This window comes from Aethalodelphis obliquidens, unplaced genomic scaffold, assembly GCF_003676395.1.
Source record: "Aethalodelphis obliquidens isolate GAN/ISIS:26980383/991018 unplaced genomic scaffold, ASM367639v1 scaffold46, whole genome shotgun sequence".
Classification (NCBI taxonomy): domain Eukaryota; kingdom Metazoa; phylum Chordata; class Mammalia; order Artiodactyla; family Delphinidae; genus Aethalodelphis; species Aethalodelphis obliquidens.
In genome coordinates this window covers 15,566,284-15,578,406 of record NW_020837990.1, presented here as the reverse complement: position 1 = coordinate 15,578,406, position 12,123 = coordinate 15,566,284, and the positions used below count along the sequence as shown (strand labels likewise).

General features: G+C 38.4%; 1 protein-coding gene across 3 annotated transcripts in view; it reads right to left on the bottom strand.

Annotated features, from left to right (window-relative positions):
- Window positions 1-9,115: 9,115 nt before the first annotated feature.
- Window positions 9,116-12,123, bottom strand: part of POGLUT3 (protein O-glucosyltransferase 3) — a 55,965-nt gene continuing 52,957 nt past the window's right edge. For all 3 annotated transcript variants that reach the window (XM_027082389.1, XM_027082388.1, XM_027082390.1), the window contains 2 exons: window positions 11,689-11,793; window positions 9,116-10,115 (listed from right to left, as the gene is read on the bottom strand). In XM_027082389.1, coding sequence (XP_026938190.1) covers window positions 9,990-10,115; window positions 11,689-11,793 — 231 coding nt within the window. In that variant the 3' untranslated portion in view covers window positions 9,116-9,989. The remainder of the gene's footprint in view (window positions 10,116-11,688; window positions 11,794-12,123) is intronic.

Genomic DNA, 12,123 nt, shown 5'->3' with positions numbered 1-12,123 from the left:
CCTTATTCTCCTCATCTTTTTTTTTTCCTCTCTCCTTTTTCTTATTATTATACAGTATGTACTATTATATTAACGAAATTAATATTCTTGCTTTCCAGTTAGGAGGCAAAGATTTATAAGCGATGTAAAGACAAGAGATAAGGAAAAAAATTGAATTGGTATAAGAGAAGGGGATATGTATATTTTTATTAGTCATCCATTTATGCATATCAGTGTATACATGTCAATCCCAATCTCCCAATTTATCACACCACCACCACCACCCCCCTGCCACTTTCCTCCTTGGTGTCCATACGTTTCTTCCCTACATCTGTGTCTCACTTTCTGCCCTGCAAACTGGTTCATCTGTACCATTTTTCTACGTTCCACATATATGCGTTAGTATACGATATTTGTTTTACTCTTTCTAACTTACTTCACTCTGTATGACAGTCTCTAGATCCGTCCATGTCTCTACAGATGACCCAATTTCATTCCTTTTTATGGCTAAGTAATATTCCATTGTATGTATGTACCACATCTTCTTTACCCATTCATCTGTTGATGGGCATTTAGGTTGCTTACATGACCTGGCTATTGTAAATAGTGCTGCAATGAACATTGGGGTGCATGTGTCTTTTTGAATTATGGTTTTCTCTGGGTATATGCCCAGTAGTGGGATTGCTGGGTCATACAGTAATTCTATTTTTAGTTTTTTAAGGAACCTCCATACTGTTCTCCATAGTGGCTGTTTCAATTTACATTCCCACCAACAGTGCAAGAGGGTTCCCATTTCTCCCCACCCTTTCCAGCATTTGTTGTTTGTAGATTTTCTGATGATGCCCATTCTAACTGGTGTGAGGTGATACCTCATTGTAGTTTTGATTTGCATTTCTCTAATAATTAGTGACGTTGAGCAGCTTTTCATATGCTTCTTGGCCATCTGTATGTCTTCTTTGGAGAAATGTCTATTTAGGTCTTCTGCCCATTTTTGGATTGGGTTGGTTTTTTTTTTAATATTGAGCTGCATGAGCTGTTTATATATTTTGGAGATTAATCCTTTGTCTGTTGATTTGTTTTGAAAACCTTTTCTTTTCTTTTCTCCCATTCTTTTCATCTTGTTTATGATTTCCTTTGCTGTGCAAAAGCTTTGAAGTTTCATTAGGTCCCATTTGTTTATTTTTGTTTTTATTTCTATTACTCTAGGAGGTGGATCAAAAAAGATCTTGCTGTGATTTATGTCAAAGAGTGTCCTTCCTATGTTTTCCTCTAAGAGTTTCATAGTGTCCAGTCTTACATTTAGGCCTCTAATCCATTTTGAGTTTATTTTTGTGTATGGTGTTAGGGAGTGTTCTAATTTCATTCTTTTACATGTAGCTGTCCAGTTTTCCCAGTACCACTTATTGAAGAGACTGTCATTTCTCCATTGTATATCCTTGCCTCCTTTGTCATAGATTAGTTGACCATAGGTGCGTGGGTTTATCTCTGGGCTTTCTATGTTGTTCCATTGATCTATATTTCTGTTTTTGTGCCAGTACCATATTGTTTTGATGACTGTAGCTTTGTAGTATAGTCTGAAGCCAGGGAGTCTGATTCCTCCAGCTCTGCTGTTTTCCCTCAAGAGTGCTTTGGCTATTCAGGGTCTTTTGTCTCTCCATACAAATTTTAAGGATTTTTGTTCTAGTTCTGTTAAAAAATGCCATTGATAATTTGATAGGGATTGCATTGAATCTGTAGATTGCATTGGGTAGTATAGTCATTTTCAAAATATTGATTCTTCCAATCCAGGAACATGGTATATATCTCCATCTGTTGGTATCATCTTTAATTTCTTTCATCAGTGTCTTATAGTTTTCTGCATACAGGTCATTTGTCTCCTTAGGTAGGTTTATTCCTAGGTATTTTATTCTTTTTGTTGCAGTGGTAAATGGGAGTGTTTCCTTAATTTCTCTTTCAGATTTTTCATCATTAGTATATAGGAATGCAAGAGATTTCTGTGCATTAATTTTGTATCCTGCAACCTTACCAAATTCAGTGATTAGCTCTAGTAGTGTTTTGGTACCATCTTTAGGATTCTCTATATATAGTATCATGTCATCTGCAAACAGTGATGCTTTTACTTCTTCTTTTCCAATTTGTATTCCTTTTATTCCTTTTTCTTCTCTGATTGCCATGACTAGGACTTCCAAAACTATGTTGAATAATAGTGGTGAGAGTTGACATCCTTGTCTTGTTCCTGATCTTAGAGGAAATGCTTTCAGTTTTTCACCATTGAGAATGATGTTTGCTGTGGGTTTGTCATATATGGCCTTTATTATATTGAGGTAGGTTCCCTCTATGCCCACTTTCTGGAGAGTTTTTTAATCATAAATTGGGTGTTGAATTTTGTAAAAAGATTTTTCTGCATCTACTGAGATGATCATATGGTTTTCCTTCTTCAGTTTGTTAATATGGTGTATCACATTGATTGATTTGCGTATATTGAAGAATCCTTGAATCCTTGGGATAAATCCCACTTGATAATGGTGTATGATCCTTTTAATGTGTTGTTGGATTCTGTTTGCTAGTATTTTGTTCAGAATTTTTGCATCTATATTCATCAGTGATATTGGTCTGTAATATTCTTTTTTTTGTAGTATCTTTGTCTGGTTTTGGTATCAGGGCGATGGTGGCCTCGTAGAATGAGTTTGGGAGTGTTCCTTTCTCTGCAGTTTTTTAGAAGAGTTTGAGAAGGATGGGTGTTAGCTCTTCTTTAAATGTTTGATAGAATTCACCTGTGAAGCCACCTGATCTTGGACTTTTGTTTGTTGGAAGATTTTTAATCACAGTTTCAATTTCATTACTTGTGATTGGTCTGTTCATATTTTCTATTTCTTCCTGGTTCAGTCTCGGAAGGTTATACCTTTCTAAGAATTTGTCCATTTCTTCCAGGTTGTCCATTTTATTGGCAAAGAGTTGCTCGTAGTGGTCTCTTAGGATGCTTGGTATTTCTGCGGTGTCTGTTGTAACTTCTCCTCTTTCGTTTCTACTTTTATTGATTTGAGTCCTCTCCGTTTCTTGATGAGTCTGGCTAATGGTTTCTCAATTTTGTTTATCTTCTGAAATAACCAGCTTTTAGTTTTATTGATCTTTGCTATTCTTTTCTTTGTTTCTATTTTTTTTATTTCTGCTCTGATCTTCATGATTTCTTTCCTTCTGTTAACTTTGGGTTTTGTTTGTTCTTCTTTCTCTAGTTCCTTTAGGTGTAATGTTAGATTGTTTATTTGAGATATTTCTTGTTACTTGAGGTAGGCTTGTATAGTTATAAACTTCCCTCTTAGAACTACTTTTGCTGCATCCCATAGGTTTTGGATCATCGTGTTTTCATTGTCATTTGTCTCTAGGTATTTTTTGATTTCCTCTTTGATTTCTTCAGTGATCTCTTGGTTATTTAGTAATGTATTGTTTAGCCTCCATGTGTTTGTGTTTTTTATGTTTTTTTCCCTGTAATTTATTTCTAATCTCATAGCGTTGTGGTCAGAAAAGATGCTTGATATGATTTCAATTTTCTTAAATTTACTGAGGCTTGATTTGTGACCCACGATGTGGTCTATCCTGGAGAATGTTCTGTGTGCACTTGAGAGGAAAGTGTAATCTGCTGTTTTTGGATGGAATGTCCTATAAATATCTATTAAATCTATGTGGTCTATTGTGTCATTTAAAGCTAGTGTTTCCTTACTAATTTTCTGTTTGGATGATCTGTCCATTGGCGTAAGTGAGGTGTTAAAGTCCCCCACTATTATTGTGTTACTGTCGATTTCCTCTTTTATAGCTGTTAGCAGTTGCCTTATGTATTGAGGTGCTCCTATGTTGGGTGCATATATATTTATAACTGTTATATCTTCTTCTTGGATTGATCCCTTGATCATTATGTAGTGTCCATCCTTGTCTCTTGTAACATTCTTTATTTTAAAGTCTATTTTATCTGATATGAGTATTGCTACTCCAGCTTTCTTTTGATTTCATTTGCATGGAATATCTTTTTCCATCCCCTCACTTTCAGTCTGTATGTGTCCCTAGTTCTGAAGTGGGTCTCTTGTAGACAGCATATATGTAGGTCTTGTTTTTGTATGCATTCAGCAAGCCTGTTTCTGTTGGTTGGAGCATTTAATCCATTCACATTTAAGGTAATTATCGATATGTATGTTCCTGTTACCATTTGCTTAATTGTTTTGGGTTTGGTTTTGTAGGTCCTTTTCTTCTTTTGTGTTTGCCACTTAGAGAAGTTCCTGTAGCATTTGTTGTAGAGTTGGTTTGGTGGTGCTGAATTCTCTTAGCTTTTGCTTGTCTGTAAAGCTTTTGATTTCCCATCGAATCTGAATGAGATCCTTGTCGGGTAGAGTAATCTTGGTTTTAGGTTTTTCCCTTTCATCACTTTAAGTATATCCTGCCACTCCCTTCTGGCTTGTAGAGTTTCTGCTGAGAAATCAGCTGTTCACCTTATGGGAGTTCCCTTGTATGTTATTTGTCTATTTTCCCTTGCTGCTTTCAATAATTTTTCTTTGTCTTTAATTTTTGCCAATTTGATTACTATGTGTCTCCATGTGTTTCTCCTTGGGTTTATCCTGTATGGGACGCTGTGCACTTCCTGCACTTGCGTGGCTATTTCCTTTCCTATGTTAGGGAAATTTTCGACTATAATATCTTCAAATATTTTCTTGGGTCCTTTCTCTCTCTCTTCTTCTGGGACCCCTATAATGCGAATGTTGTTGCCTTTTAATGTTGTCCCAGAGGTCTCTTAGGCTGTCTTCATATCTTTTCATTCTTTTTTCTTTTTTCTGTTCTACAGCAGTGAATTCCACCATTCTGTCGTCCAGGTTACTTATCCATTCTTCTGCCTCAGTTATTCTGCTATTGATTCCTTCTAGTGTTTTTTTCATTTCAGTTATTGTATTGTTTATTTCTGTTTGTTTGTTCTTTAATTCTTCTAGGTCTTTGTTAAACATTTCTTGCATCTTCTCAATCTTTGCCTCCATTCTTTTTCCAAGGTCCTGGATCATCTTCACTGTCATTATTCTGAATTCTTTTTCTGGAAGGTTGCCTGTCTCTACTGCATTTAGTTGTTTTTCTGGGGTTTTATCTTGTTCTTTCATCTGGTACATAGCTCTCTGCCTTTTCATCTTGTCTATCCTTCTGTGAATGTGATATTTGTTCCACAGGCTGCAGGATTATAGTTCTTCTTGCTTCTGCTGTCTGCTCTCTGGTGGATGAGGCTACCTAAAAGGCTTGTGCAAGTGTCCTGATGGGAGGGACTGGTGGTGGGTAGAGGTGGGTGTTGCTCTGGTGGGCAGAGCTCAGTAAAACTTTAATATGCTTGTCTGCTGACGGGTGGGGCTGGGTTCCCTCCCTGTTGGTTGTTTGGCCTGAATCAACCCAACACTGGAGCCTACCTGGGCTCTTTGGTGGGGCTAATGGCAGACTCTGGGAGGGCTCATGCCAAGGAGTACTTCCTAGAACTTCCACTGCCAGTGTTCCTGTCCTCACGGTGAGACAGAGCCACATGCCGCCTCTGCAGGAGACCCTCCAACACCAGCAGGTAGGTCTGGTTCAGTCACATATGGGGTCACTGCTCCTCCTGGGTCCCGATGCACACACTACTTTGTGTGTGCCCTCCAAGAGTGGAGTCTCTGTTTTCTCCCAGTTCTGTCGAAGTCCTGCAATCAAATCCTGCTAGCCTTCAAAGTCTGATTCTTTAGGAATTCCTGCATGGGCAGAAGACAAGTCATTTTTCTTGGAGGACTTATTCAGCCCATGTAGGTGACAAGTGCTTGTTCCATAGCTGCAGTGCTAGTGGTACCAGTGACATAGGTGGTGGCAGAAGGTTCTTGTTACTCTTTGGTAAGGAGAAAGAATGGGGGTGGGGTGGGGTATGAAGGGGAAACAGCTCTTATATTCCTTTAGCTGGTTCACTGTCATCTGAAGCATGTTACTTCTTGCTGTCCACTAGCTCACATTAAAGATATGGATAAAAACCCTTAGAAATCAGAGAGAGACTACACTGCGCCTGTTTAAAATATCCCCTTATCATATACTATGAACTAAAGTATATGGGATTTGGTTAACACATACTGTAATACTCAGGTATTTGTCCCAAACCTTCTGGAGTGAGGTTGATCTTGCTACTTCATTCCCTCGAATCAAGTCTGGTGACTTAGGTAGTCCTCAGTTCCAAGGCTCTCAGAGGTGTTGTGATATTATTAAAAATATACCTGATCTTTGTCTCTGGTTCCTGGTAGAGAGTTTCGAAAACCTTAGAATTTCCTGAGTGATAGAAAGAAGTCTCTAATGAGGTATTAATGGTGGGACTCTTAGGTAGCTTCAGAATGGGACTGGTCACCAAAAAGACCAAGCACATGATTAGGGGATTGGGACTTTAGCTGTCCAAACTCCTGGGAGGGGAAGGAGGCTGGATATTGAGTTCAATCACATGGTCAGTGGTTTAGTCCACTGACCATGCCTACATAATGAGACTCCCCCCCAAACTCTGGACACCAAAGCTCAGTGTAGCTTCCTGATTAGTAGCACAATGATGAGGGTGACATGCCCTGGCCTCCCAGAGAGAGGGCATGAAAGCTTTGTGCTCCTTTCTAGACCATGCCCTATGGGTATCCTTTAAAATGAAACTGTAGTAGTTAAGTATAGCATTTTCCTGGGTTCTCTGAGTTGTTTTAGAGAATTATTGAACCTGAGAGGGGTCATGGGAACCCCTGAATTTGCAGCCAGTTGGTCAGAAGTGTGGGTAGCCTGGGGACCTCACTTTTGCCTGATGTCTGTAAAGGCAGTCTTGTGGAACAGTGAGCCCTACACCTGTGGGATCTGATGCTGAATCTGGGTGGTTAGCATCAAATTGTATTGAAGTACACCTAGTTTGGGGTGAAACAAAACAGGTAGCTCATGAAAATATTTCTTCTTTTCTAACTTTCTTTCCTCACTTCTGGCTGCATATAACTCCCTCTACATAAGCCACCCCCTACCCTCCCCGTGCACACTTCCAGGATTTGCTATTTCTTCCCATAGAATAAACAAACTCCAGTCTTCTTCTTTTCTTGTGTCTAAGAAATGTTAAGGTGTTGGCTATCACAGTAAAGTTTAGTGTGGCTTCTTCCACACAGCTCTACAGAGAGAACTTGGCTTAAAAGAGACAACTTTGATCTCAGCAAGTGGAATGGCTCCACAAGAGGCTGGTGTGGGGTAGGCAAAGCAGTGGTTGGGATAGGGTAAACTGTGGTTCTATGCATAAAAGAGGGATTTTTACAGTCTGGTTAATTTTGTCCTCAACTATTTGAAGTCAAACATGCCTTACCACCACAAGGATGATTTCTTATCCCTCCAAATAAGAAATTTATATTTCTTCTAACTTTGGCCTTATTATGTCAGGGGAGAATTTTTCCTCTCCCTGCCTGCTATGGACTGAAAGTTTGTCCCCACCCCACCCCCCCAAATTAATATGTTGAAACCCTCATCCCTAATGTGATGGTATTTGGAGACGGAGCCTTTGAGAGCTAATTAGGTCATAAGGGTGGAGTCCTCATGATGGGATTAGTGCGCTTATAAGAAGAGAGAGGGGATAGCTTGCTTCCTCTCTCTTTGCTTTCTGCCATGTGAGGATACAATGAGAATGCATCAGTCCACAAACCAGAAAGTGGGCTCTCATCAGACATCAGATCTGCTGGCACTTTGATCTTGGACTTCCAGCCTCCAGAACTGTGAGAAATAAATATTTGCTGTCAAAGCCACCCAGTCTATGGTATATTTGTTATAATGGTAGCGTGAACTGACAAAGACACTGCACTTAACAGTATTTGCACCTGAAATAACAGAAAATAATGGTGTCAAGCCCAAATATCTTTTCCTTTAATATCAATTTCTACTCACTAGGGATTTAGTGTTTGTGGTAGAAGTTTTGATCCATTTATTCATGAAGACATAATAGAATTAAAATTAGGCCAACCCAGTTACAGAAATACCAAAGCTATAGGTGATTCAATCCTCTTTCTTAAAAAACAAGTTTATCTGTTTCAAAATTTTATTTAGAAAATTTACTTTATTTAAAATGTGTAAATAATATGTCACATGATATGAAATTCTAGACATAGTAGATTTAAAAATAGCATAATGGAAAATATAAATATCCATTTTATTTTCCTATGTATATCTTTTGTGCATTTATTTTCTTTTCCTAGGTTTGTATTTTTCTTTATTTTCCAATCTGATCCATACTTACAGTAAAAACATTTTAAATATCATAGACAGGTATAAGACAAAAAGTAAAAATTCCCTTCTCTCCATTTTCCTCAGATATTGGTGAATATCCTTCTAAACTTTCAATCACATGGATATATTTTTTTACATAAATGTTTTCACATTATATGTGTTGTTCTGTAACTTGCTTTTTACACTGAACACTGTCATGGAAATCTTTCATGATTGATAGTGCATTTAGAGCTAGTTCATTACTTTTAATGGTTGTACTGTATTCCTTGATGTATAGCTATATATTTAGCTAGCTCCCTCATGATGGCTATTTAAGGTGTTTCCAACATTTTATTAATAAAAACAAAATATTGATAGCTTATTTTGACAAATGTAGTTATTATATTAACTTACATATCGTCACACCCCTCTCCTCCTTAGGATCTGGTCACTGTACAGCTTGCCCTTTATTTTATACTTGTGCACTTGTGCTTTTGAACAACTGGTGGGTATTAGTGTTTTCCATGGATACTTGGCTTTGATTACACTGTTACTAAATGTGCTTTTGCTTTTGTCTAGTTAAAAAAATTCTGTGTCCCTAGTAATGTTCAGTAAAGAATAGATATGACTATTTTAAAGTGGTTACATTGTCTTCCAGGTTAAGTAAATATTTCAATTAGGAGAGTAAATATTTTTAAATTGGAGTGTGGATATTTCTTGCTTTGGGAGTGTGTTCTTAATGAATTGAATCTCATATTGGTGGTATTACAAGGAACGTGTAATGAATTTCTGGGTCTTAAGACTTCACCCTGTCCTAAAAGGCAAAGGAAATTTCCAAAGTTTTTATCTTAGCAATACAGCACAGTGAAATAGAGGAGGGGTGCAGTAAAGAATGGATGCTTGCTTTTGTCATTAGTTTATTAGTGAATCCCAAGATACCAGGCTTCCTGCAGCTTGTTTCAGAGGTTTTTCAAGTATCCCTTTTAAAGATTAAAAAGCATTAAAGATCCCTATCAGACTACAGTTATCATTTATCTATTCAATATATAGATAATGAAGATACCGATAGGATGCTGTCATCTACTTTAATAACTGTGTTGTCCTTGATGGGTGTCCAACTCAGATAGACTGGGAATTAACTAGCTTAAGGCACTACCTCTCCTTAATTTTGTCTCAGCCCTTGGTAAAACTTAGTTAAAAAGATATGAATGAGCTTTAAAATAACTTCCCTTCATAGTCTCCAAGCTACCTTTAATAACAGAGTCATTCTCATCTTCCTTCATTATTCATATCAGACCTTCCAAGAGGAAACCTGCTATTACTGAATGCCAAAAGCAGCTTGTAGGAGGAGAAGTTATGCAGTGAGGGGGTAAAAAAAGCCCTGCAAAAATATTTTTTCTTCATCATTGGAAAGGGAAGAGGGAAAGTGAACAAGGGATAGAAACAAACCAATAAATACAATGTAAACAGTTTCATACAGAGTTATTTATATTTTGGCAATCCTCTCTATCTACTATGATCCCCAAGTTTTCTTTTCAGAGAAACTATGATGCTGATAATAGCAGTGTTTACTCAAAAGATATTAATATCCTAAGATATTTGGTAGTACTTGCTCTAATATTGCTCTATCCATCCACATTATATGAAGCCACCAAGAGAAGCAGTCCCCTGCATACAGTCTTCCAGGCTGTCTTCACAGTCTTCACAGCTTAGATTCCATCTGAATGCTGCCATGAAAGATGTTGCCGGCATATACAGGAGTGTGAATATGGGCTGACTTAAAGCTCTTCTCTTAAAGGCCTTTTCCTGTGGCACTGGCAGATAGATGCAGTGTCATCCGGCTGAGGAACAAGTTCCATTCCATCACGTATTTTGGGTTTGCTGGTCTGGCGCTCAGCGTATTTCTGGAATGTGTTTGAAGGCAATGGAAAGATTAGTCCAAACTTCATTCCACTGAATCCTCCCCGTTCCCCTCATGCTATTGTTTCTAGTGGCTATGTATCTTCAGACTAAAACCAAAGGTCTGGTTTATCTCAGTCCTAAAGTTACCTTTTAACTTTAGTTATTACAGGCACTAGTGCCTGTAAGGAGCCCCATCCACTATTTTATGTATAGGAAAGAAGCCTCTTGTAACGGGATGTCCCTACTTGAAATACAGCACCTCTCGAATTCATCCTCCATGTGTTAATGAATAATTAACTTTGCTGAATATTCAAATCAGTGAACAAAGATGATAAGCATCTCACAATAAAGTTGGTGGTTTCACACATCCTTCCCTTTAGGCCTGTAGTCACACACACTTTGTAAATGGCGACAGGCCTGTGAAATGTCTCTCCTTTTTGGCCACTGACTGAAATATTCCTATACCTTGGATTTTTCAGTTCAGTGGTTCCATGTACATTTAGCTGTACATTCCTAGTCCTGGGTCAAATCCAACAAAATACTGACATGTGTACATGAACCTAATTAATATTTCAGAGGGAGAAACTCCTATCATTAAAGTTACAGCCAGACTAGCAGAGGGAAAAGAACTCATTTAAGGAAAAGGCTGCTTCTAATAAATGGAGTAATTAATCATTTTAATTTTTCTGTGAGAGGGTAGTAGCCTCAGGCATCTGAGGAAATTTATTTTTTTTCTGCCTCACAGAAAAATAAGTTTAGGTTAACAACAAAAACATAATTTCTTATTTTCCTCTTCTGGCTAAATTTTACTGAGTAAAACACAAGTTAATTATACAAAGAACCAATCCTTGAATTGTTGGAAGTACAGTAAATATCTGTACTTCAGAATTCAGCCCTAAGGTTTTAGATTATAAATAAAGCTGACCCTTAAACAATGTCGGGGTTAGGAGTACTGACCCTTGGCACAGCTGAAAATCTGTGTATAACTTATAGCTGGCCCTCCATATATGTGATGCCTCAGTATGCGTGGTTCCATGTCCATGGGTTCAACCAACCTTGGATTGTGTAGTACTGTAGTATTTACTACTAAAAAAAATCCACATGTAAGTGGACCTGCACAGTTCAAAACCATGTTGTTCAAGGGTCAACTGTATTTTTCATTTGTTTGTTTTATACAACAAATTAAATATTTGTTTTCCATCCTGTACTGATAGCAAAAGCGTGGCTCTTAAGCAGTAAGGAGAACAAAGAGGTAGATATTTTGAGCAGAAAGAGATGTTAATGATCTCTAGTCCAACCCTCCTATTTTCCATATGAGGAAAGATTTTCTCTGAGGTTCAGAGATTTTAATCTATATTTGTAATGGCGCTAAGCATTGTTTTTCATAATACTGAATGGAGATAAAAATATGGAGGCCACAAAGGGACTTAGCACTATCTTTCTATAGGCTGGCGCCTCAGCATAGCCAGAGTTCCACAGGCAGACTGACTCTTGAACACCTCCAGGAAGCAAGCATTCAGGCCATGCATTTGGTCTGAGGACACTCAACCAAGCAGATGGATCCTCTGAACTGACCTGTAGTACTCTGTAATAGTAGCAGTAAAGCCTGTGGGGCTGTAGCAGATCTCTAGCAGTCAACTGCCCTTCTTTTGCAATCTTCTTGGCTTCTTCATCATTTTCCTGAAAAGTTTAAAAAGAAACAATGAATGAAGATTACTCCTGTGACTCACAAAGAAAGCTAATTGTGAATATGAGGTAGGACAGATGTAGGGTTGAATGTGAACAGCATGGGAGAGATGAAACATAAAAATATAACTTAAGGGTTTCCCTGGTGGCGCCATGGTTGAGAGTCCTCCTGCCGATGCAGGGGACACGGGTTCGTGCCCCGGTCCGGGAAGATCCCACATGCCGTGGAGCGGCTGGGCCCGTGAGCCATGGCCGCTGAGCCTGCGCGTTTGGAACCTGTGCTACGCAACGGGAGAGGCCACAACAGTGAGAGGCCCGCGTATC